Here is a 25,800-nt window from a genome sequence, read left to right as displayed (position 1 = left end):
TGTTTGCTACAGTGACTATGGATGAAACAAAGATGGTCTGTGGTGAAGACTGGGCAGGAAGGGACATGAGGAACCCTCGGACCTTAATCTGCTCTGTGGCCGTACCAGGACTCACCATCTCAGGGGCTGACCCTCTGTGTGAAGGACACACAGTTTGCCACTGGCTAATTTTTATCTATTTCCTTATATCTATCAGATCATGTCTTACTGATTTTATTAACTAAGAGAAGTTTTTGTTCCCACTTACTTACAAGCCAGTCTGAAGAAAGTACGAGCACTCATTCTAACTCTAGAAACACATTTTCCGAGGCCCTAACAAGAAAAGTACCACATTCTGGGCACCAGACCCTGGGAGCAGACTCCCAACTTCAACAGCAAAACACACTTGTGGTATCAGATTATATTTTCTTAAACATCTTTACTACAAGGTCTTCTTCTTTCAAAGTGTCCCTCTTCTCTTTACTTTTTTTAAAATGCTCCTTTGCAGAAAACTAGTAAATGCCCTTATAATGCCTTATAACACTCTCATGACAGCCCCATAAATTCTCTAGCACACAGGATGCCACAGCTACCAAAGGTCACAGCGTGGCCATCGGACTAGTTGGAAGCCACTGTGAGAGGCTGACACCGGCTCTGGTTGCTCAAGGATTCTTCAGAGAAGCATGTAGTGCACATGAGGTCAGTAGCCTGACTTACCGCTTTTGTCAGAGCTGGTACTATAAATATTAGGTTATATAATCTGTCTACTTGGAATGTCAGTTCCCTCAGCCTTGGTGCGATTTTGAAGTAGATTCTGGAGGTGATGGAACAGAAAGTTAAATATGTCTGTCAGGACCAACCTGATAGAGTCCCTGCTGTTTGAAAAAGGAAACCATCTATCCTAAAACATCAGGACTCTATAGAGAAAACAATCATGAACCTACGGGCTGCTGTTGAAACTATAGAATTTTGTAGAACCCAGATTTAAAATACTACTGAACATAGCTAAATGAAAACGTACTAGACAACGGTCCCAAGTTAACAACTGTCTATACGTCTTTATGTTGAATCTAGAGTTTGATATGCACAGAAATCAAAGAACTAAACATTTGTCCCTAAATACCTTTGCTATACAAGCTGTAACACAAAATGCTTCTTTTTTAAAGATGTATTTATTTGAGAGAGAGAGTCAGTGTGCAAGGGAGGGAGGGGCAAAGGGAGAGAGAGAGTCTTAAGCAGACTCTGAGCTGAGCACAGAGCCCGATGCGGGGCTCGATCTCACGATCCTGAGATCATGATCTGAGCTGAAACCAGGAGTCGAACGCTCAGCCAACTGAGCCCCCGAGGCGTTCCCACAAAACGCTTTTTTTTTTTTTTTTTAAAGATTTTATTTATTTATTCGACAGGACAGAGACAGCCAGCGAGAGAGGGAACACAAGCAGGGGGGGTGGGAGAGGAAGAAGCAGGCTCATAGCAGAGGAGCCTGATGTGGGACTCAATCCTGTAACGCCAGGATCACGCCCTGAGCCGAAGGCAGACGCTTAACCGCTGTGCCACCCAGGCGCCCCCCACAAAACGCTTTTTAAAAATTAACTATGAGATTTGCTAATAATATCAGTGAGAATGAGATGTTCACAGCCGCACCCCCAGTGCCCGGAAACACTCCTGCCAGGCGCTCAGTCGATCTTTGTTGAGTGAACGAACTGAACTCCCTGTTTTCAAAAAGGAATTCGATCACTACTCTGCAGTCTGTACACAAATAAAAGTCCAGCATCAAAGTTTAAAGGATGCTTTTCTGCTGCTACCACCATGATACATTCTGGTGCAATTTTTTAGAACAGGCTCCACTCGGTACAGTTTAACGAGTAATCATGAAGCATCTTCTGTGTGCCCGATGCGGACAGGTGTAGCCTAGGCCCCATGAGAAAGGCTCTCAGAGGGGGGGGTGGGGTATTCACAGAGGGTCCTGCTACTCTTCACCTTTATGGATGGGAGCTGGGTTCCCGGTGACGATACACAAACCCAAGAAAAACAAAGCCAGTCACGGGCTGTCCCACCATCGCCTGAAGTCTAGCATGTTGAAGACAGGGCCCCTTGTGTCGTTTATGGTTTCCCCTGTTCTCCATCACCCATGATGACAGCATGGCTTTGCCTGCCACATGTCCTCTCACTTTTCAATGCTTTGTCCTAACCCATGTATTTCTCTGGTGTGCATTTCCAGGCATCCCCCTCAACGGTCACCACAGGACAGCCCCCATCACGACAACGAGCTCCCTGCTGGACCATCCCTGACAGCTCCTGTCACCTCCCTCAGGGGCGACTTTGACTGCTTCCTGCCACGTGGACAGCAGGCGCCATGGGAAGCACTGTGAGGCGCAGAGGGAGGAGGCTCAGACGTAAGCAAGGGCAAACACTGTCACAGAGCACTGGGCTGTCACCCAAAGTGAGCGTCTGCACAAAGCACTATTACTATTACTAATTCTTACTACTCTTGCTGGAATGTCCCCGGCCATGTGTTGATGGCAGGTGGTGTGGTGTCAGCACGTGGGGGGTCCTGCAGTCACTGCATCTGGGTCTGCAGATGCCACCCCTGAGCCCGGGCAACCAGGGGCTCCAGATTCTTCCTGATGCCCATGATGAATGAACTGCATATTGTATGTATTAACAGAAAAATGCATGTTACCTGCTGACGCTTTTCAAATTCCAGCTTGATCCGAGACTTGATACAGTTGCAGGTGTCCTGATACGTCTGCTGCAAGGCCAGCTCCATGAGGTGCTTGTGGTACGCTCCCGCCAGGTTCCCACAGATGAAAATGATCACATTGGCCAGGATCTAAAAAGACAGAGAAAGCCATTCAGGAGGGCGAGTGTTGCTAACTCAGGAGCACAACGGTCCCAGAATGCACACTGGCACCAGCAAGAGACGACGCTGCGGCAGGAAGACAATTCCATTTGTTTCCAAACTCACATTTTTATTTGCTTAATAGAAACAGCTATTTCCTTCAGGGATTCGAGCCTGTTCTTGGATTCGTGCCCTCTGATGGATGACGCTGCAGTCCCTCTCTTGTCTGTGGGCCCAGCCATGTGATCTGCTGCGGTTAATGCAATGGGCAGGGGTAAGTGAGAGCCAGACCCAGCCCACACTTAGAAGGACTGGCATGTTTCTGGGTGGCTCTCCTGTGCTTCATCAGAGAGAACATGCTCTCGCCGGCCCACTGGCCCCAAAAAGATGAAAGACTACGGAACAGCACCAACCAGACAGCCCGCAGTCTACTACTGCGTGCCACAGGGATTCTGTGGTTGTTACACAGCATTATCTCGGTGACAGGTGACTGATCCAGGCTGTTCTCATACCAAGACTGTACTTACTGAGCCTCAGTAAGTGACATTCCCTCTTATGTTCTGTTTATACAGGAATATGGTCAATTTTCAAACCGTATAACTCACTACTCTTGATGATAAAAATTCACGTCAACAAAAATTTGGGGGGAAAACAGAAAAATACAAAGAAAAACTAGAAAGAACCTACACGAGCCCTGTCCAGGAAGAATGCCTTACTGTCCATACGGCCTCATACCCACTCCATGTCCCCCTGCATTCTCCAAACTGTTGCCAAACTTTGTTTTGCCAAGACCTCCACCTTGTTCCAAAAGGACTGAATTCATTCTGAATGCAGTGTTTTACTTTGCTTTTTTAAAAATATTTGATCAGATTTTTTTCAGGTCATAAACATTCTGTGCAAACAGGATTCTGAATGCTTAGATAACGTCCACTTCTATGACTGCACAACTTAGTTTTAGTCATACTATTACGACATGCCCATGTCATACGACACTTACTTCACTAATATCCCTTGCATCGGCATTCTGCGATAGCGGTCACCCTGACGTATAAAGCTTTGGCTCATGCTTCATCTTTTCCTTAGGTCGGCTAGTAAAACACACCGAGTCAGAGGCCATGGCTATTTTTCGGTTCTCGACACATATTGTGGAATGGCTCTGAGGAAACTCTGCATTTATATTCTCACCCACAGTGTGGGACCCTGTCCTTTCAGTGTGTCCTCTTACCGAGCACAGAACTCACACAGAGCAAGTGGCAGTGATGTGTAAAATGGATTCGTACGGACTTCGCTCTTATGTGCTCAGGGCAAGACCTGCAGGTCAGAGGGTGGGTGGCCACACCTGGGTGAGGTGCCCTATCGCCCCCTCCTCCACATGACCTCATGTCTCACCAAATAGGGCGCTAATGGCTTTTACAACAAAGGCAGGGCCTCAGCTTCCAGAAGCCCGCATTCTTCTCTGAGAGCCTCCCATTAACATCAGCTTGTTGCTTCTTCTGATTATCTGATTGGACAGGCTGGGAGAAGGATCTGGACCCCATGAGCCAAGGCTCTGCTCCTCTCAGGGGGGCCTTCCCTCATCCCCTCTGTTCTCAGCCAGCAGAGCCCGTGGACCCGCACGCCCCTGTGTTGGGAGCAGGAGGAGCTGGGGTGTTTCAGGGGAATGGGGTCACGTCCCTGTGGCCCAGACCCAAGCCCCATCTCCCAACAGCTGTAACGGTAGCAAAGATGATATCCTGTTCTCCATCCACCTGATGTCTTTGTCTCACTCTCCGTAGGTTATGAATACGGGTGGAAGACAGGGCTCCTCCAGCCCAGGGAAATCCAATTTGGGGACGGAGGGCAAAGCAGGACAGGGTCAGAAATGGGAAGAATGATATGCTGAGCTTCTCTCTGTGAATAAACACATGCCCCACAGAAGTGGGGATGGGTTGTTCAGACCAGAAGGGCCTTCCAGTTGTCCATCGAGCCCACAGATCCTGGAGGTGGAGAGCTCCCACAGCTCGCCCTCGCTCTCACAGCAGCCCCTGAAAATGTCCTTTTAGGTAACCCCATCCTCCTCCAGTAGAACGGACGATTCAAGTATTAACTTTGGGTATTGCTGTGTGTGTGATGTGTGCACAGTGATATGTATATGGGATATATTTGTCATGTGTGCGTATGCGGTATGTGTGTACAATGCGTGTGTCATGTGTGTGGCGTGTGTGAGCTGTACGCGTGACCCGTGCATGTGATGCATACGTACCTCTGACATGTCTCCGGGTGACGTGTGGGATTCATCTGTGTCTATGGTATGTGGTTTGTGTGACGTCTGTGACATCTGTGTGCACACTATGCGTGTCATAGATACATGTCATGTGTGGCTTTGTATGACATGGGCATGAGCCATGTACATCTCTGTGTAATAACTGACGTGCATACGTGACATGCCCGTGATCTGAGTGGGAGGCATGTGTGCTGGTGCTGTGTGTGTAAGTGTGAGCACAGGCCCAGAGCGGGGGAGGGGGGCGACTTCACTGTCATTTCCAAACATTTCTAACAGCAGGGGGCGCCCCTTCCTCCCACAGCCGTACTTGCAGCCACCACCGCTGTGGACGTAGATCACGTGAGCACAGGGGCACGCACGTTCATTCAGCCCCCCAGGACTCTGCTTCTGCAAAACGACCGTCTACTTTGCTAGATTCTCCCAACTTCGTCACTGCTGGATTTGCTTTCAAGGATGGAGCACCAAGGAATGCAGACAATGAGGAAAGCCAACACAAACCAGACTGCTCAGAATTAGAAAATGCTATCTCTTTCCTTATTAGATACAGCTGAAATAATAACTTAGTGATGATCTAAGGGAGATTTTTCTTTTTCTCTTTAAAAAAAATGCCTTCAAAGCAAAAATGTCAACATTTTAGGAAGTGGATTCCTTCAAAATGAGAACCAAATGTAAGCAACAGAGTCCGATGACGCCATGCGCTGTCCCCAGGAGCCCCCTTGATAGGGTGCATGAACAGGGTGCTTCTCTTGCAACCCTGGAGCCACCCACCGGGATGACGAGTCCTGCCTTCTCCTGTCTTCTACTGAGGATCCCCATTATCTCCTCTGAATCCCCCCGGGCCCAGAGTGGGGCAGGTGTGATGTGGTCCTATGGATGGGCTGCCCCACCCCGAAGTCCTGTTGTGGGGGCACCTGTGGTCCCTGCCACCACCCCCACCCGATTGCCGAGGCTGTGCTGCCCTCCAGAGGGACGCGGCCAGTGGACCCCGAGCTCTCAGCTCCCACCTGAGCCAACAATACAACGGCTTGCATTCTGCACAGGCAGCTACGTGGGGCCCCTTCTTGCAGCAGAACCACTGGCCCCAAGTCACAGCTCTTTATGACCGTGGCCACTTCTTCCCACTCACAGGGACCACGAGGGCAACAGGCCCCTCCGCCCTTCTGGGAACGGCTGCTTTCTCCACCAGGACACCTGCTGCTGTCACCGGAGTGTGTCACCTCCCCCTCCAGCTCAGGCCAGCATTCAAGTGGCTGCATCTGGTCTGCACTTGTAGGCTGAAGCCAGGGTCTCCCACAGGCCCACTGGGCCCTTGCCCATCGCCGGTGTGGTCACCAGGCAAACGCTTCCTGTCTGCTATGATGCACCCCCAACAATCTACAAGGGGAGCCTGTGTGTTGGAGGACAGAGGGAGCTCCCGAAAGGCAAGTATGGCTTCCCTGGTCTCAGCCTGACAGCATGCTGGCAAATCTGTCCTGCAACCCAAGGAAAAACCTGGTTGCGGGTCAGTCTGGATGCTGCATTGCTTCAAACGACACGGAATTCGAACACTTTCTGGCTACTAACAGGTGGAAAGAATGTATTCACCAATTTGTATTTGGATATGCAAAGGAAATGCTTAAGAAATAAACAACTAGGGGCACCTGGGTGGCTCAGCTGGCGAGCGTCTGCCTTCGGCTCAGGTCATGATCTCGGAGTCCTAGGATCGAGTCCCACATGGGGCTCCTTGCTTGGCAGGGAGCGTGCTTCTCCCTTTGCCTGCTCTGTCTGCTGCTCCCCTTGCTTGTGCTCTCTCTCTCTCTCTTTTTGACAAATAAATAAAATCTTTAAAAAAACCACAACGAAATAAACAACTAAGAGTTTCAATGCCAAGTCAAATATGGGACATTTTTTTTCTGATGGAAAAAATTAAATTTTCTGATACCTGCTATCACCCTGAAATACGGTACTCTTTAAGATTAATAATAGAACTTGGCCCTAGCATTTTAATAACCACAGGAATTTACAAATGTGATTGATGTCCTAAAGCACCTTTCTTTCAAAAGGGTGCATCATATAATGACTTGGTATAAAACCCAGGGCACCAAGGAAGTGATTCACTTAAAATGTTCTTTTCAAAAATAATATCACAGCATTTTATTTTCTAGAAAACTGTTAGGCAGAACACATGATGAAAAACCCCATTTTCACAATGTTGGATTTGTTTTATAACATCAAACCTTCGTGGTGCCTTCTTTCATCTCGTCGCTCCATTTAGCTACTTTTGCATCTGTCAGAAAACAGGAGAGGGAACTTGGCCTCCCACGAGATGTCTTGGAAGAAAACAAATTGTTTAGGGTGAAAACAGCAGTGAAAAGTTTACCCTGAAGAGTCAAACCGGGCCTTGAAGTGGAGCGCAGCCCAGTACAGGGGATCTTCCCGAACCTCTGGGGAAAGACGCTCAGCCCAGCGGCTCCCCACTCCCCACCTGCACCTTATGTACGTGGGGTCATCTGGCCAAGCTGCTCGGAGATTCTCAGAACTGATAAATCCAAACATACCTTGCATCTTTTCACCCTTCCAAGGGCTCAGAAGAAAACCACCAGGAGGATGGACATGTTTTATCATTTCACCTTATAGGCAAAGAAATGGTCTAAAAAGTTGAGAGATTGAGGACAGATCCCTAGGCAGGCGAGGCTCTGGATTATTCCTGTTCCATCCCACACTGCCCCAGCTCATATGGGCCAGGCAGTTCGTCCAGTGTGATCCGACCGCCTGCTAGGGCATGGGGAAGGTATTTCTAGGGAATTTTTGAAGAGATGTGTTATACTGTAAGAAGCTCATAGTTTTTTTCTTTATAAAGCATCTGTATCTTATGCTATAAAGCATTTCGATCATTTATGTTATTTTAAGTGGCTGTGTTTTGGAGGCCACCTGTCCACGGAGCTTTTAACTGGGGATGCTGGCATGTCTGCGTGTGTTCAAAGGAAAGTAACACCGGGGTCAAGCTGCCTCTAATGGATCACGTGACCAAGAGCAAAGGCCCTGAGGGTTCTCTCACTTGGGAGGAGAACATTCAAGTGTGTGAGTTCACTGTGCTTAAACATCTGGGAAATTACCATGTGGCTTAGATGACCACTCAGAAACTTTGCAACTCTGAGATTTCATGCATTGTAAAGAGTTCAGTCTTCCTGCTCTTAATCTTAGGACAGGGGCTGCAAACTGCAATGCCCACAGAGGACAGCAGACACACGCACTGAGGGCAGGCTTCTGGGAAGGAGAGGAACAGCATCACTTAAGGACACGATTTCTCCAAGAATTAATAGCACAGGGTCGAAGGAGAAAGGACACTATAGCATTTGAAATGGGTCATCAGTTTAAGACAGCGCAGATCATAAATATGCAAAAACACCAATTATAAGTCAAAAGAAAATAAAAGGAATACAAGAACGTGATGAAAAGAGCTGCAAATGAATATTCAGCAAGCTCACTGCATCTCATAAGCATCAAATCTGGCTTAAATAAAACAATGCTCTCGCTCGGGAGAGAAAATGATCGCGTAGCATTTCCCTTAACGGAGCTCTCAAACACGCTGCAGAGACTCCCACCGCCAGCTCCTCAGCATTCCTTGCGACTCCAGAAGAATTAAATTTGCAATGCCCTGGCCTAAGGATTTCTGCTTTTTATCATGTAGTGAAGACCAGAAATATTGTGCTTTGGACAATCACATCCAGTGATCCTTAGGTCATGTGTTAGAATTCTCGAACTCAAAATCCTTCCAAATGAATAGGAGTGGAGTCAGAAATAAAGTCTGGTGGACTGAAAGCATGTGTCCACCCAAATTCATAGGTGGAAGCCCTCACCCCCAATGTGATGGTATTTGGAGGTGGGGCCTATGGGAGCAATTGGGGTGTAGATGAGGTCATGAGGATGAGGCTCATCTGATGGGATTAGTGTCTTTACAAAGAGAGGAAGAGACCAGAGCCCTCTCTCTCCACCGTGTGAGGACACAGGGAGAAGGGGCCAGGAGAACTCTCACCAGCAGATGAACCACGAGGCACTGTGAGCTGGGATGCCCCAGACTCCAAAACTGAGAAGTAAATGTGTGTAGTTTGAGCCACCCAGCTGCGGTGTTTTATCATGGCAGCCCAGGCAACTCAACGATGGGCATTAGAGGGCTCTGCGTTTACGACTGGAATCGAAAATCAGGAGGCAATTTGATGCAATTCGATTTCCTAGGGAAATGGCCACTGAAAACAGATAGTATGGCTGATTGTGACCCTTACTGTCACTATCCTCTTTTATATTACATCTGTTAATATTAAGTCTTTTTGAATAGCAAGCATCGTGTTATTTTTCCAGCCACATTTGGGTTGAAGGATAAAGAATCTCATACATAGACGGGGCTCAAGTCCATTATCACAGGTAGAAAAAACGGGAGGTGGGGGGAACGTTTGAGACCCTTGCTTGTCTCAGAAGGGTGCCATCAGCTCATCATAAGCCAAAAGGAAGAGATGAGCCTAGAAGATACTCAAGACCTTGATAGAAAGTTCCTCCCACAACGCAAGTCATTGAGAATGCAGCTGCCCAAGAAGGGAAAGCTGACTTAACCAAGCAGAAAACCAAACTTGTACTTCTGAGCTCAGTGTCTACACACCTGAAATGGATGGGGACAAGATTGGCGTGATGAACAGTTGAGAATAACAAAAAAGAGACAAGACAGAGTTTCCAGTTTTCTGAACTCTGCAGGAAAAGACAACACCAGCCTCCCTCCATTGAGATTCATAGCTCACTCTCCTTCCTGCAGAGGAGGGCACTATCACACTGTTTATTCTCTTGTGTTTTCTCTCTTTGACTTCAAGCACATGGAACAATCTCAGCATTTGGGGCTTAGCTCCTCTCCACCATGGCAAGAGAGGAGACCAAACAAGGAAGTTGAAGGGGGGGGAGGGGACCACTCCTACTATAACTCACACTGCACACTTCTCCGGCATCCAAAGTGGGGCCCCTCGTTTCCTTTGTATTGTGACCAGTTCTGCAGGCTTTTCTCCAGAGCAATGCTATCAGACATTTCTCTCCCCACTCCCTTCAGTGTCAACAGAGCTCCAAGTCCAGTTCCGAGAGCACCTGATGACAAAGCTCGTCTCTGTCTGGTCCCAACGCTGTCTCCTGCCACCCAGCCTGCTCACACGGTGATGCTTGGATGATTACACCTGACATTTTGTTAATCACCCAATCAATGATTAACTTAACTTTACATCTCGGCTAATACCCCATAGAAATCATTATCACCTTGGTCTTTGGGAGTCCAAAGAGTCGAAAGGTTAATTATCCCCAAGAGATTCCATTCTGCTTATTTCAGAAACTCAAGGGAACAAACGGTCCTGGATGGTCCAAGGGGTTATTAATTATAAGTCTCTGAATCTTCCCAAACTCTTTTCTCCCATATGTAATGACACACACACAACAGAACACATTTTCAGTGATATGTCTCAGGGCTTTTCAAAACTTTAAGAAACGTAATTATATACTAATTAAACCCAAATTTTACTAATCTTAAATCAGCTTTCCTAAGGATCTGTACCAAGCAATATACAACAATTTGCTTAATTCTAGAGATTTCCATGAACTTAAAAGTGAAAAAAAGAAAATTTAAAACATTTTAGAGTTTCATTAATTAAAATCCTCTAATTAATCTGAAACAATGAAATCTAGCTTCATTTAAACACCATACAAAATTCTCTTCATTCTTCACCACTTAATGGGCAACACGTTTGATCTGCGCCCACACATTAAAAAATTTAAAAGCCAAAAGGTGTTCAGATTCAAATAACAAATATGACCAAGGCTATCAGGGACCTCAGTCTGTGTGACTTCGTTCAAGACGAAATGATAATTCTATTTCCTGGTGCACATGCGAGATAAAGATTTCCTTTCAAAGAATACAGCGCACCGGAAGGGACGCAGGCATGCCTTCTGTGGATACATGGGGTAGTTCTGCACTGATGGTCTATGACATGCTTCAGTCCCATTATAACCTCACAGCAGTAGGTAAATTCAGAATTAAGCAAACCAAGCACAGTGCACCCTTCTGATTATGACTGAATAAGAGGGCACTTTATGAAGGTAAACAGACCTAAATGGAGTTATTAAATGTAACGTGACAACAGAGGGACAACTGCCTAGGGAAGAGGCATAGCAACACAGGGACGGCACGGCCAATCTTGGGCATGAACTTAAACGTGACATTACTGAGTGCGTTCACAGAGAGGCAACGGATCGCAAACTCCTGTGAAAACAAGACTCCAAATACAGGAGAAACACAATGAGTGCTGTGATTCAGAAGGTCTACTTTTGAATTGGAATGCCCGTTTTAGTAAGGGCAAAAAATGTTCCAGAAAGCCACACTGTAATTAAAAAAAGATAAATCACTGCCTGGATGCATACACTGAAACCTTTTGTGAATAGGAAAACAAAAAAATTTCCTATTACAAACTAAACTTTAGATGTTTCCTTAATGATACCAATTATGGGAGGGGAGACCTGGCAGCAGCTTCCCTTTTAATAGAATAAAAGGCCGATATGAACTTAAAGACAGTCTCTCCCCAGAGCGTTCTCCCCTCTCCTACTCTGTAGAAAGTGATGTAATGAATGTCTCATCTCGGCTATTGTTAAACCATCATCCGCTGTGTGTGGCATTTCTGCAAAAGAACGGCAGCCCCAAACGTCTAAGGAATGCACGTTTTAACGTTTCAGTGGATTCTCTGGTAATTTCTAAATAATCTGTCTTTAAAACTGAGTACTGTGCTGGTATGAACGGAATTGCAACCCCACCAAATTCAATGCCAGCCCCAACACTGTGTTCTGGAAGACGTCAAAGACACGTTTTTAATGCCGTCGACTCCAGATCTTGATTTCTGGTCAATTTCAACCAGAGACTATACATTAGTTTTGCCCAAATCACCAAGAAGCATCTTTTGTTTTCCCAAACGACCACACGTGCAGTTTTCCCAGGTGGCAGCATTCATGGACCATAATCAAAAAGAGTGGACTTGGCTAAAACTGTAGTGGGTGCGTGGGGCGCCACGACGCGACATGCTAGCTGGGGCGGCTGAAACGACGACGTCGATGTGGCCACGGTTCTCAAGGCCCGAAGGCAGATCAAGGTGTCGGCAGGTCTGGTCTCCCCCGAGGCCTCTCCTTGGCTTAGAAAGGGTCTTCGTGTTTGATTCTAGCTGTGCCCCTGCTCGCTCCTTTCTCTGTGTGAGCTTCTCTACACACGGTGGTGTCTCCCCGTGGGTCCTCATCTCTTCTTCTGATAGGGTCCCGGGCAGCCTGCACGAGAGCCCACCCAAACAGCCTCCTTTCTCCCTCAGCACCTTCACATGCCCTCTCTCCACATGCACTCACATTCGGAGGTCCTGGGGGCTGGGGCTTCAACATACCAATTTTTTTGTGGGTGGCGGAGGCACCACGCAGTCCACAGTAACATGATGCTGAGTGTTACAGACACATCATTTATACATTGCCAGAGAATCCACGGAAACATTAAAACGTGCATTCCTTAGACATTTGGGGCTGGCCGTTCTTTTGCAGAAATGCCACACACAGCAGATGATGGTTTAACAGGAACAGAGATGAGACATTCATTACGTCCCTTCATTCAACCAACGTTATTGAGCGTTCATTTATGATCAGCTAAATGTTGCACCCCCTCCCCATGAAATCAACGTCATTGGGATAAATGCAGTAAAACAAACCAACAGTACAAGTCAACAAAGCAAGTGAACAAAAGCAGGTGACACCAAGCAAGCTTGTCATGAGCGGGTCAGTGAGTTGGCCGCGGTAGCTGCTAGGCTCTGGGGGCATTGCAGACGCGGCCATCATGGCTGCCCACAGCTAGCTGTCTTATGAGAGAAGGGTGCCGTGGTGGAAGGAAGACTTATGATAAGTGGAGCATACTTCCTCCAACATTATTACAAAATTTTCCTTGCAAAAAGTGAAGCCACTAAAACCACGAATGCAGAAGTTCCCAAATTTCCCTGTTTCACAATGCTCGTAGTGTCTCATGAATTTTTCATAACATTCCTAGGCCAAAGGACATACCCCAAAGTATTGTTTACTAAATAGTAATGTCCAGAAAAGTTAAGTATTATGACCTGACAACCTAGTAGTTGTTGGGGAGAAAAAACAAACAAACATATATATTGAAATAAAACATAATATTTTTGTTTCATTCTTAAAAGACCCAGAGACTTACGATGGGCCCTCAACAGCCAACATGCTTGTGGAGCATTTCATAACTTCACAACCACTGGATTCTGATTCAGCAGTGCCACTCACAATTCCTATTCTGTCTTGACTTCTTGAATTCTTGAAAATGTAAAATAGCGTGAGGTGTCCCCCCAGGGGTGCCCTGGCACAATGTTTGGGAAACCACATCACTAATAAACTACAGTTTCAACAAAATAAATAATGAACTCAACAGAATTGAAAGCGTTATTAAAATCATGATGGGCATGAGATGTATTTTCTCCTTTGGAAACTCTTAAAAGGTATACTTGATTAGACCAAAAATCTATGAGACCTGTTGGCAGCTTATACAAAGGTGTTTGCTTCTCCTAGATAATATCTGAAAGTATTATTGTGCAGGTTTTTAGAAGATCCAGCTCAGAGTAGCTAACCCTGATGGATTTAACCTGATGGGTTCAAGTCTTCTACCTATCAATTTTGTGATTGACTCGATGCTGAGGCAGGGTCAGAAGGAGAATGCTACCCAGAATCCCACGTTCATTGATGCAGGAACTACACAAGAGGGAGGTAGTTTGGGGTAAAAGTTGGCAAAAATGCCGTGGGAAAAGGAGAAAAAGAACAAAGTCTTGTGTCATTGCCAATGGCAGGGACTTCCTTCCTCAAGCCCCCTTGTCTTCCTCAGAGACGAGAAGCAGTGACCTACTCCACCTCATCAGCCAGGGTCTCACCCAGATACGAGGGGAAAGTCTCCCGAAATGAGAATTTACAATGGTTTCCAGACGGCGAGCTTCACACACACTTTTTCAGCTTGTAAGAAAAGTAAGAGAGAAAGCCCCGACCTTCGTCTGGGACTGTCATGGTCATATTTTAAAACTCTAGTGTTTCCAAGTCTAAGTGCATTTCTGGGATGAATTAACTTGCTTCCTGATGGTGCGAAGAAATGCTGCAAGCCAGGGAGGAAACAGAAATCCATCCAAGGCTACCAGAACTCCAAAGAACATGTATAAAAAGTTGAGAATCTTCACTTCCGTTTTCCAGTGGACACATTACATACATAAACTTGCCCACTAAAAAATCAAGAGTAAAATGATTCGATGATTAGTCCACAGGTACTCATTTTTTTAAGGACCAAAATAAAGAATAGAAATCCTGGCTGGTAAGTCATGATTACCCCTTTATTTTTTATCACATATAAATCAGGCCTTAACCAATTAGAGCAATATTTACTATCTCACAATTTATTTTAACTATTTGAGAAACATGGCAATGCCATTCTTTATGATTGAATAAGACGATTCAGGGCATGAAATTAAATAGAGCTGCACAAAAGTTTACTGAGAAACAGAGAGAATAGCCTGAGAACTGGTCTTTACACGAGAAAGGAGAAGAGGTGGGCCGTGCAGAGTTTCCCACGGTCAGGTGGTCCTGATGGCGGCCTTCCTCCTATCAGACAAATTACCCCGCTGTGCTTGCTAGGGGCACACTTCTCACAGCTCAGGGACTTCCACAGGCACTGCCCTGAAAGACGCCGATGAGAAAAAAACAAAACAAAACACACGCCCAGCATCAGAACCACACAGCAGAACTGAAATGGCTGAAACCATTTGATTTTAAAAATATGCATTTAGAAATTGCTTTGTTTAGATGAAATTTGACAACCAACTTCCACAAGGTGCAAGGAAAACCGTTTTTAATCTCCATGCTCAAGAGAACCGCACAGACCCGGACCATCACCCCAGGTTATCAGTTGTCTCCAGGCAATGGGATGCTGGGCTCTAGTTCATTCCTGACCTTCTCCCAACAACAAGCCAGGCTGGTCCTAACCACCCAACCCTTACAGCACACAACCCTTCTCCGTTTCTCGTTCTTCCTTTGTGACCAGCTCTTAACGGCCTGTCTACTTGAGCTCTTTCTACTACTTTGATCCCCGACTCTCCACATTCCACTTCAAACTAGGTAGCAACCTCAAGATGCCACTGAAAGTACCCCCATCAAAACCACTGGCCCCCTTCCATTCCCCTCCTCACTCCCTAACAGGACTCCGGAGGAGTGCCTCAGCGGCCCCTGGTCACTTTCTGCTGTCCAGAAACACCACCTCTCTCGGCTTCCTGGGTTCCATGCTCCCCTGGGGTCCACTTATCCCACTGACTACTCCCCCCAACTCCAATGTTCCACTCTCCAGGGCACCATGTGGGCCCCCTGATCTCTCCCTCCCCAAGTCATCCGTGCACCTGTCTTCTTCAACACCAATTCCCAAAGGCAGACCTCTAGCCCAGATCTGGCTTCTGACGCCTGCATTCAGAACAGCTGGCATCTCCCCTTCAATGTCTGCCTGAAACTCCTCCATGCCCTGCCCCACGGCACCTTCAACTTCCGTTCATGTGATACCCCCCAACTCCGCTCTAGGCACCATGACCTCCTCTGAGGTCCTCCAACTTGCTCATCGCTTCAGGCCCAAGGCCTTTACACACACAGCTCTCTGGGCCTGAGAGAGCCCCTTCCTACCCCTCTTCCCATATGGGGCCATTCTTCTTCTCCCTGGCTTGTAGGTCAGCCCCTCCCCAGCATGCTCTCCGAGGGCCTCCGCGTCACTTACCAGCGCTATGCCCAGTTATCTCCTCCAAGATTACTTACACAAAAAACACAATCACCTGTATTTATTCATCTGTTTATTGCCTGTCTCTCCTGCTCTGCTCTATGTTCCAGGATAGCAAGGATCCCATCTATTTTATGTCCTTATGTATATGTTAGGTAATTTCTAAAGGGTCTTTTGTGAAGTGCATTTGGAAAATATTCTTTGAATGACTGAATATAGTCCCTTACATCCACATGAATTACTACATCAGAATTGGAGAGATCCCAATTCACACATGGAATAAAAATATATTCTTCATTTAACGGGTATTATTGAGGGCCTACTATGTGCCAGGAACTGTTCAAGGTACAGGGACTATAATCTTGAGAATAAAGGCAAAAATCCTTGCTTGCCCTCATGAAGCTTACATTTAAATACGATTTTTGGCCTTGGATCAATCCACTCCTTTTTTCGGCCTTTCATATTTGGAAATAAAGCTTCCTAGTTGCTTTTTAAGATGTTAGCCTTAATATCAGGGTCATGCTTTGACATACACCTAATGTCTCTGCAGTAAATACACGCAAATGGTACCTAGAACAGACGTGAAGAACTTGGACCCCAAACGGCCCTATCAAAGTTATTCTGAAAAGACAATGTAGATACGTGTTTTATCACCTGAAAGAGAATGACACTCTCCTAGGCTGACCAGATTTGACTCTGATCTGTTGGGCAAACATCTAAAGAAAAGATGTGTGTTAAAAAGAGGGGGGATGAGTGGGTGGTGAAGATTTTAATTCTGGAAGCCCAGAAAAAGGCCAGTCTCTGAAGAGAACAGTGCTGTCCAGAGCAGATGGCATCTTGTGAGCTGATTCTAGTACCTGGCCCACCTGGCTGGTGCACTCCCCAGCGGATGTGCATACTTAAGGCTTTCAGAAGTTGGTGTCTTAAACCGCGCATTCTCAGTGGGGGCCAGATCACCCCCCAGAGGGCAAGCATTGCTTCTTGGAGAAAGCAAGAAAAAGTACCTTTTCTTTTTTTTAGTGAGTGAGAGTGTGCATGGGGGGTTGGGAGGAAGGGCAGAAGGAAAGGGAGAGAGAATCTTAAGCAGGCTCCACGCTCAATGCAGGGCCTGATAGGGGGCTCAGTGTCACAACCCTGAGATCACGACCTGAGTGGAAATCAAGAGTTGGACTTAACCCACTGAGCCACCCAGGCGCCCCAAGGAAGATTATTTTTTAAATGCATAATGCACAGACCTGCATACATCACTTAAATAGATATGCAATATTCCTGGGGTACTGGTGGAGGGGGGCTAGTTAGGGGGGAAATATCTAAAATGGCTCTTTAGGAGAATAATAATGAAGAAGAGTCAAGAAACACTGCCTTAAACATCGTCTGTGCTATCTCCATACGCATGGGTGACCTCGGGTACGGAGGATTCTTGATACAGAGAGAGATGGTGAGAGGTAATTTCATACAACTATCTGATCTACTGCCAGATTCCTCGTGATAAATTAATACATTAACTCCATGGGTTTAAATATCATTATTTTTCACTTTTGTTAGAGCAAGTCAGCCTCCCAAGTTTGGCGAAGTTTGGTTTACTTGCAAGATTACACTTCAGAGCTCTCTAGACTGAAGGCCACTCCCCGTTGGAGTGAAAGCACCCAGACGGACAGATTCTACCTGTGTAGACCGGCTTCCCCAGGCAACACATTTTCTGCCTGATGACATCATTCTTCAAATTAAGACCAATTTGTCTCTGACTCCACCAGCCACAGATTTAAATACACACTTCTTAATCTATGTATGTTTCCCATTTGGTATTGCACATAACTCCCGCCAAATTCTGCAAGTGACTTTCCCCATCATAGCCACAACGGATCTAATGAAAACACCACGATCACATACAAATGCAAATTTCACGCACAAACTGTGCTCCGTTTAGGGAACTGAAGACTCACGTCTTAAAGCGCACTGCGATTGTAATTGCCACACAAATACCTCCTCTGATTTGTGTTTCGGGATGGAAAAGGCAAGGTAAGGCTTCACCAAGGTGCTTTCCTCCCAAGAGCTCCTTGCAGCAAGGTCCTGAAATGGGCTGTGCCTTGGAGTCACCTGGCAATTTAAAAAGATAGGTACGTGCCCAGGACCCACACCTAGAGAGTCAGCAGGCTATTATTTTTTTTTTAACATAAATCTCCCCGGATTTATGCACTGGGAACAGAGAAACTGACATCAGATAAGAAGTAGAGAACTAGCCTTGAACACTAGCAGAACAAAGAAACGACTCAGGGGGATGGAATGAATAAGGGTTCACGCTAATGAGGACGTGCTTCCTCCAAGGAGGTGGGCTTTGCTATTCAAACTAAAAATGTGAGGTGTGGTGTGATTATTTAGACCGAAGGAAAGGCATCCTTCTCATTTAGGAGGGCCCTGAGCTAATCGCTGATCCAGCGAGGGAGGTGAAGGCCTCGGTCCAGGCGGCAGAACCTGAGCCTGGACACAGCCAAGGCTGAGCGCTGGGATAAAGGCGGGGGAGAAGTGAGGTTCCAGAGCTGAGCCAAGGCCAACCTCAGATACGCACATGGGAACAGACAAATGGAATTTCAGAGGACCCACAGGAGCAGCTGAACTAAGGCCAGGGGGAGGGCTGGAAGACAAGACCTGGGTACTGTGACATCAGAGAAATATTCTCGGGAGGACAGGCTTCCCTGTAACTTCCAAAGGAATATTTTTAAATGCAGTTTTTCAGATTACAGAGCCCCTAGCCATAATGTACCCCTAAGTTTCATTTTGAAAGCAAAGAGCAAACATCCTGTAGTTTCTAAGACAAATGGAAAACAGAAATCATCACGTTAAAACCAGTTAATAAACCAGCATTCTGAACTTCTACGTCATTCTCTTCTCGTTCTTTTGTTAGAACAAGTCAGCATCCCAGGTCTGATAGTGTTTGGATAGCAAAGCTGATAAAGTTGGGATTAATAAGGGGATTACACTTCACAGCCTGCAAAAACGCCACCCTGCCCTTTGCATCAGTATGGATGGACCAAGAGGGTATTATGCTAAATGAAATAAGTTAGACAGAGAAAGACAAATAGCACATGATTTCACTTATATGTAGAATCTAAAAACAAGATAAGCAAACAGAAAAAAAAGCAGACACTTAAATACAGAGAACAAACTGACAGTTGCCAGACAGATGGGGAGGGAGGATGGGTAATGTACAGAATATATGAGTCATGTACAGAAGTGTCGAATCAGTATGTTGTACACCTGAAACTGGTATAACATTGTGTATCAACCACACTTCAATAATAAATTTAAAAAATGCTCCCACGTGGAACCTTTGCTAATAAAAAAATGTTGTATTTTATTTAAGTGATCATTGGGTTGCCGGGGTGGCTCAGTTGGTTAGGCATCTGACCCTTGATTTCAGCTCAAGTCATGATCTCAGGGTCATGGGATTGGCCGAGTCTGGCTCTGTGCTCAGGAGGGAGTCTGCTGGAGATTCTCTCTTCTTCTCCCTCTGCCCCTCCCCCATTCCCACAAACATGTGCACGCTTTCTCTAAATAAATAAATAAATAAATAAATAAATAAATAAATAAAAAATAATTAAAAAAAACTAATCACTGACCAAGTTTAGATTTAAATGTAAAACTATGTCTTTTATAAATAACAATATTTTAAATTGCATTAAATCATATAAATAAATACCATATTCAATTATATATAATTTTGCATTGATGACTGATGAATGAACTCATGCACATGATTACTGTCTACAGAATTTATTTTTTCCAGGTCTCTCCTTCACCCCACCCCCACCCCTTCTCCCACTGAACCACCAGTAGGTTCAGGCCCGCTGGGCTCAAGAGGAGAGAATTTTGAGTGAATTGCCCCTGTCATGTCGTGTCATGTCATGTCATGACAGCAGGAGCCGTCCCAGAACCACTTATGATGTTCTCCTCCACAGGCTGTATTCACGCCCCTAAGAACCCATCTGTGGGCACGCCCACAGACACGGTGCACGCTGTGCCTGAGTGAAAACGGCCTTCTTCGGGTTCACCAAGAGCTGCAGAATCGCAGCACTTGCGCCTTCTGTCAGTGGAGGTGGCCGCCATGCCACATTCTAAACAGCTGACTGCCTGCTAAATCAGTAGCCATTCCTATCAATCCCGGCATCAGGCAAGATGGCCGCATCGCGTGGTGTGGTGAGGGTCTCTAAGAACCAGGCTGGGTTACGCAAGCATTTGAAGGGAGTAGCTGGGTAACACCTTTCCCAGCCCCTCTCTCTGTGTACCTACAGAGGCCAGAAACCCACACACTTGCTTCCCCAGGTTTCTACGTAGCTGTGAGTGGAACCAGATGTGAATCAAGTCAGCTCTGGAAAAGGAAGACTCTCTGTATTGGCTTTTAATCTCCCACTAAAAAGGAACAGACACAATTCATGGAAAACGTTCTTTTTCCTACTCCTACTTGCTTTGAATGCAGATGAAATGGCTGGATCTGCAGCAACCTCCATACAACTGTGAGAGAAAAAGCCAATGGACTCTGGAAACATCAGATTTCATTGATCTACTGGACCAAGGTCAGTGGCCCCTCCACCTTTGGATTTCTTTTTACTGGAGGCAAGTAAATTTCCATTTGCTCAAGCCTCCATAGTTTGATTTTCTGTTTCCTGCAGCCAAATGTGAGGCTGACTCATCTGGTTGGGATAGCCCAATTGAGTTAGCAAACACAGCTTTCCCTGTGTTGTGGCATAAGCTTCTGTTACAAGTAGTTTTCTGAGTGTGTTTGGTGTAAAGCAAATGAATGAGTTGAGACCACACATGAAAGCTATGTATGGAATGTACCCTAAATAGTCTGGCAAGCCAATAAGAGAAGGAATTCAGACCGATCTGAGAAAAATTAACCTCTTTCTGGAGACCATGATGTCAAGAAAGATTTGAGTTGGAGAGGCGGACTGGATAAGGGAGCAAGTAAAGGAGACTTCCCGAAGGTGAGTCTTCAGCTAAGTATTAGGAGGTCAGAGTACAGCTGCTCCACGCATGGAGGTCCACACTTCGAGAGGGGCAAATCGGGCTGAGCGGGAAGTCATCCCGCGTGTACCAGCTGGAGGGACAAAGGGACAGCAGCAGGAACAGAAGACACATTCTTGCCCTCCAGGAACTGACTCTATCATTACGAGGGTAGAATAAACTCACAAAGGGAAAATGTCTAAGCAAATTTTGCTCAGGTACCATTTTTTGCCTGTAGCAGGTTGACTGGTACGCCCCTCTTCAATGACACCTTTGCAGTGTAATTAGATTACACACCAGAGATTAGATCATCCTGGAGTAGGGTGAGCCCTAACTCTGGGAAAAAGGACCTTGCGGAAAGAGAAGATGCTGGGAAAGCCATGTAAAGATGACGCCGAGATAGGAGGGATTCAGCCACAGCCAAGAAACATGTGGGGGCCACCAGAGGCTGGGGAGAAAAGGGAGGAGGGTTCTCCCCTGGAGATTTTGGAGGGAACCTGGCTCTGCTGACACCTTGATGTTGGACTTCTAGCTTCCTGATCTGTGCGAGAATAAATCGAGTTTGCGTCTTAGCAGCCTCAGGGAACACTCTGTCTTCCGCGGAGGGGACAGAGGGGAGAGGAGTGAGGCAAGAGACCCATGGAAGGAAGGGAGGTGGGAAGCGAGGCTTGGAGCAGAAACAGAGAGTGCAGAGCACATGCCTGGAAGAGACAAAGACAACGGATGTGCGGCTTCTCTGTTGGGGAATCTCCCGGAAGGGCTCACTTGTCAAACGAACACTTAGGTCTCGGCAGAAGGCCATGTTGGTGAGAATATCAAGCTCAAAGCTGAGCCTATCTTATGGGGCTTTGTTTTAAACATAAACGTGACTGAAGGTAAGAGTCTGTGCAAAAGTCCCCTTCCTGTGTGAGGCTTAGCGCCCAGATAGTCTGACTACGCCTCTGACCGGAGACTTCTTGGTGCCGAGGCCCAAGGCCTAGGCGGGGTGTGGAGGGAGGCAGGAGACCTTTTCTGAATCTCCTCCACAGCTATTTTCCCAGTTTTTCCTTTTTCATTTTTAAGTAGGTTCCATGCCCAGCATGGAGCCCAACATGGGGCCTGAACTCATGACCCTGAGATCAAGACCTGAGCTGAGATCAAGACTCGAACACTCAACGAACTGAGCCACCCGGCGGCTGCCCCTATTTCCCCATTTCCTAATTCATCATGGTATTAGTTTAAAATTGAGCTATTAATGACTTAATATTAAATTGACCTAAAAAAACACTGTCAGAAGAAAAACTGGAGCAGTTGCTAGTGGGACAGTGAAGGGGCTTTTGGGCTTGGGTTCTGTGCAAAGGCTTCGATCCAGTGGCTCCATCCTTCACCTTGGGAAAGGCAGGCTGGGGCCGGCTGTCTCCATTTCAATTCCTTCATCATTCATGGAAGCCTTCAGAGTCTGGCTTAGAGGCTTCCACAGTAACAACTTTATTTGTGACTCTAAGATATTTTAATACTCACGGCCATGACCTAGCAACAATTCTTAGACATATGAACTTGGACCAGTGACCTTCACCCCCGTCAGTATGGCTATGACCTTGAACTTTCTGATCCCATGAACCAAGCCACCTCATAAATCTCAAAATCACGGCCTGTACCACCTTCCCTTCCAGCTTCCTACGGCCTCACCTTGACACATCACAGGTGCCTCACTCCCAGCGCCTGCCTTTGCTGCTAACCCACCAGCCTAGCTGCTGGCATTGCTTCCTTCTCTAGATAGCCAGAGCTCACCACAGATGACCTGAAGTTCCTCCTCACCAGTCTCCTTACAACCCCACCGGCTGTGCCCTGCAGTCATGAACCAAGGACTGAGGTCCTCATATCTTATCTACCCTATGCCAGGCACACAGTTCAAGAGGATTCCCCATGGATTCGAGATTGAACCACTACAAACTCATGGTCTCCACTCTTGGCACCAATAGAAAGTCATCTAAATACAGCTTAGCTCCCTCTTCTGTCCCCTCCAAGCCTACCTCAAACCTTTGCTATTCTCTTGGTCTCCTTCCCACTCAGCCCTTACGTTGATGTTGTCAAGGACAGTCTTGTTTTCTACTTCAAGAAAACCGAGGCCTCCTTCAGTCCCCAGTACATAAACCCTTAGCTCTACACCCACACCATGACTACAAGGCTTTTCCAATCAGAGACATCCCTCTGGTTCAAGGACAACCTCTCTGCCTTGACCCAAACCCTCCTCGGGAACTCCTTCTGGGGCCTCGCTGTGGCCATGATCCCTTCAGTACCCCCCTGTTGGTTCTGTCACTAAAGAGATGTATCTCCCTAGCTTCTACCCACCCCTCCCCTCTTGATCTCCACCAATTTTTTTTTAAGACTTTATTTATTTATTTGACAGAGAGAGAGAGAGCACAAGCAGGGTAGCAGCAGGCAAAGGGAGAAGCAGGCTTCCCTTTAAACAGGGAGCCCAATGTGGGGCTCGATCCCAGGACCCTGGGACCATGACCTGAGCCGGAGGCAGATGCTTAACTGACTAAGCCACCCAGGTGCCCCTCCACAAAATTTCTGGAAAGATAAGTGAGTCCTAAACTTGGATGTGCATCGAAGTTTCATGGAGAAGCTTTTGGGGATCACCTGAATCCATCCCACACAGATCACTGAACCTGCAGCTCTGGGACCTCAGCAAAGAAACCACTTTTTCACCAACTATCCCAGTGCTCCTTGCAATGCTCGCTCATGGACAATATGCTCTTCACTTGTTTACCTCCATCTGCTCCTACTTCACGGCAAAGCAAGGTTCCTTTATGCGCACTGTAAAGTCGGTGGTGACCCTCCAGTTGCCAAATCCCAGGTGCAGCTGAAATTTATATAACATGATTTTTTTTTTTTTTGAGGCTTTTGACACTTTTAATTACTCCCTCCTGTTTGGAAATATCTTTCCATACTCACCTCTTATGCTTATCCTCTCTATCCCTGGCCTTTCCTCAAGACTCCTTGGGTTCCCTGAGCTCCTTACCTCCTGGTGCCCTCCGGGGTCTTGTGTTCACTCTCACAAGATTCAAAACTCAGTGGCCACATCGGCTCTCATGGTGGGCACGATCCCCGAAGGGCAACATCTCCCCGATGAGTCTGTTTCCAGCTCAGAATCTCCTTCCAGAATTCAGGCAATTATAGCCTGCCGCCTCTCACACATCTCTACCTGGTGGACCCTCAGGCACATTCTAGAATATGGCCAAAGGAATTCGCTGTCCTCCTGCCCTAATTATCCTACCCCCATCTCTCCATCACTTGGTGTCAATTTGGTGTCACCTCCCAATACTCGATCATCCGAAGCAGCAACAGGACACCATTCCTTGATGTGTACTTTGCCCCACACATCTGATATTCACTACGTTCTGGCAATTTTATCCCTTAAATGTCTCTTGAATCTGCCCCTCCCCCAACTACTGCTTCTTCTGCTCTGTTTCTCCATCAACTCTGGACTCTTCCACAAACTCCAAATGTCCCCGACCCCAGGCTCCTGCGCAGTCTGTATTCTTATGCATCTGGCAGAAGCCACTACAGAGACACGAGGTGGACAGTGCCATGGCAGTGGACACTCCCAGATCACAGGGGCTCCCAAGTCCACCGTGCAGTTCTCCCACAAGCTCTAAGTCCCTCGTGGATCAGCAGATGCTGGGGACGCAGGTTGACATGGGCTTCATCATCATGTGGGCATCCACAGTCACGGTGGCAGAAGGAGGGGGATGGAACGGGGCTCCTCTAGGAGATGGCACACGGCTCTACTAGTCACTTGACAAGTCATCTAAAGTCTAGGGCGAGGCAACTGCCAGCCTAGCGAGTGCCAGTTAGCACACGACTCAAATCTCCAGCACCCACATTAGGCAGCCCTCTGCTTAAACCCTCTGGAGCCAGCCTGCCTCTCCTACAGCTCTGTCTGCAAATGGCACTATGCATCAGGAAGCCCGAGGACGCACATTTGAAATACAAAATTATAGCACTCGTTTCGGAAAACTCTGCTCAGCTTGGGACATGACCCAGGAATCTGCATGTTAACAGACTCCTAAGGCGATTACGTCACAGTAGTCCACGCACTATACTGTAGGAAACACTGGCTTACCACATCAAGTACGTGTTTCCAAAATAGCACAGGATGTCCTTGATACCAGTCCTCTGGAAGCCCATTTCCACTCATGCCCCACATTGGGGCCACCCTGCTTCCTGATGTGGGGGCATCCTGACCGAGCCACTAGCCTTACTCTCTGCCTCTGTTCCACGCTCTCCCTTCTCTCGCTCTGCTCCCCCTCTTCTTTTTAGAGTCAGGCCTGGTCAATACCTAAGCGACCCCATGACTCAGCCCACGCAGCACTGAAAGAGGAAGGCTCCCAACTCCCATCCCAGCCCTAGATGTCCTAGGTGGCCTCTCTACTTCTCTCTACTGCAAGCAGACCTTGTGCTCAGTCGGCTCTGGGACTTGTCCTGGGGCATGACTGCCCACTTCTGAGGGTACCGCCTTCATTAGACTTTACTGTTTAGCACACTGACTTTTCTACCACCAAACACGAGAGATGTTCCATACGTGATCACTGAACAAGTCAACGGGAGTGAATGAATGAATGAATGAATGAATGAATGAATGGTCTACTGCAGCTCCATGCTTCTGTTGCGTATTTCATTGCTGTCCCACTGCTCCTGAAGGAAAGCAAGTCTGAGCCTGGAAGAGTTGAACACAGGAGGCTGGGGGGACGAGGATTCAGACTGTGAGCAACTCACCTCAGCTCTGAGACCTTGTGATGGCGAAGGGGCCCCAAGGCTGCAGCCGCCAGCACCGGCTTCTCAAAGACGGCTCTGTGCACCTTCCCCAGAAGCTCCCTGCACATCTGCTTTGAATCCTGCCCA

At 47.0% G+C, this 25,800-nt stretch overlaps 1 protein-coding gene across 1 annotated transcript in view; it reads right to left on the bottom strand.

The window, feature by feature from the left end:
- The window catches only part of ADCY2 (adenylate cyclase 2), a 388,284-nt gene that overhangs the window by 180,623 nt on the left and 181,861 nt on the right, over positions 1 to 25,800 (bottom strand). The window contains exon 4 of the mRNA XM_026506673.3: positions 2,663 to 2,812. Coding sequence (XP_026362458.2) covers positions 2,663 to 2,812 — 150 coding nt within the window. The remainder of the gene's footprint in view (positions 1 to 2,662; positions 2,813 to 25,800) is intronic.

Source organism: Ursus arctos, unplaced genomic scaffold (assembly GCF_023065955.2).
Source record: "Ursus arctos isolate Adak ecotype North America unplaced genomic scaffold, UrsArc2.0 scaffold_15, whole genome shotgun sequence".
Taxonomy (NCBI): domain Eukaryota; kingdom Metazoa; phylum Chordata; class Mammalia; order Carnivora; family Ursidae; genus Ursus; species Ursus arctos.
Note: the sequence above shows the minus strand (reverse complement) of the source record. Positions and strands in the feature narration are given on the sequence as shown.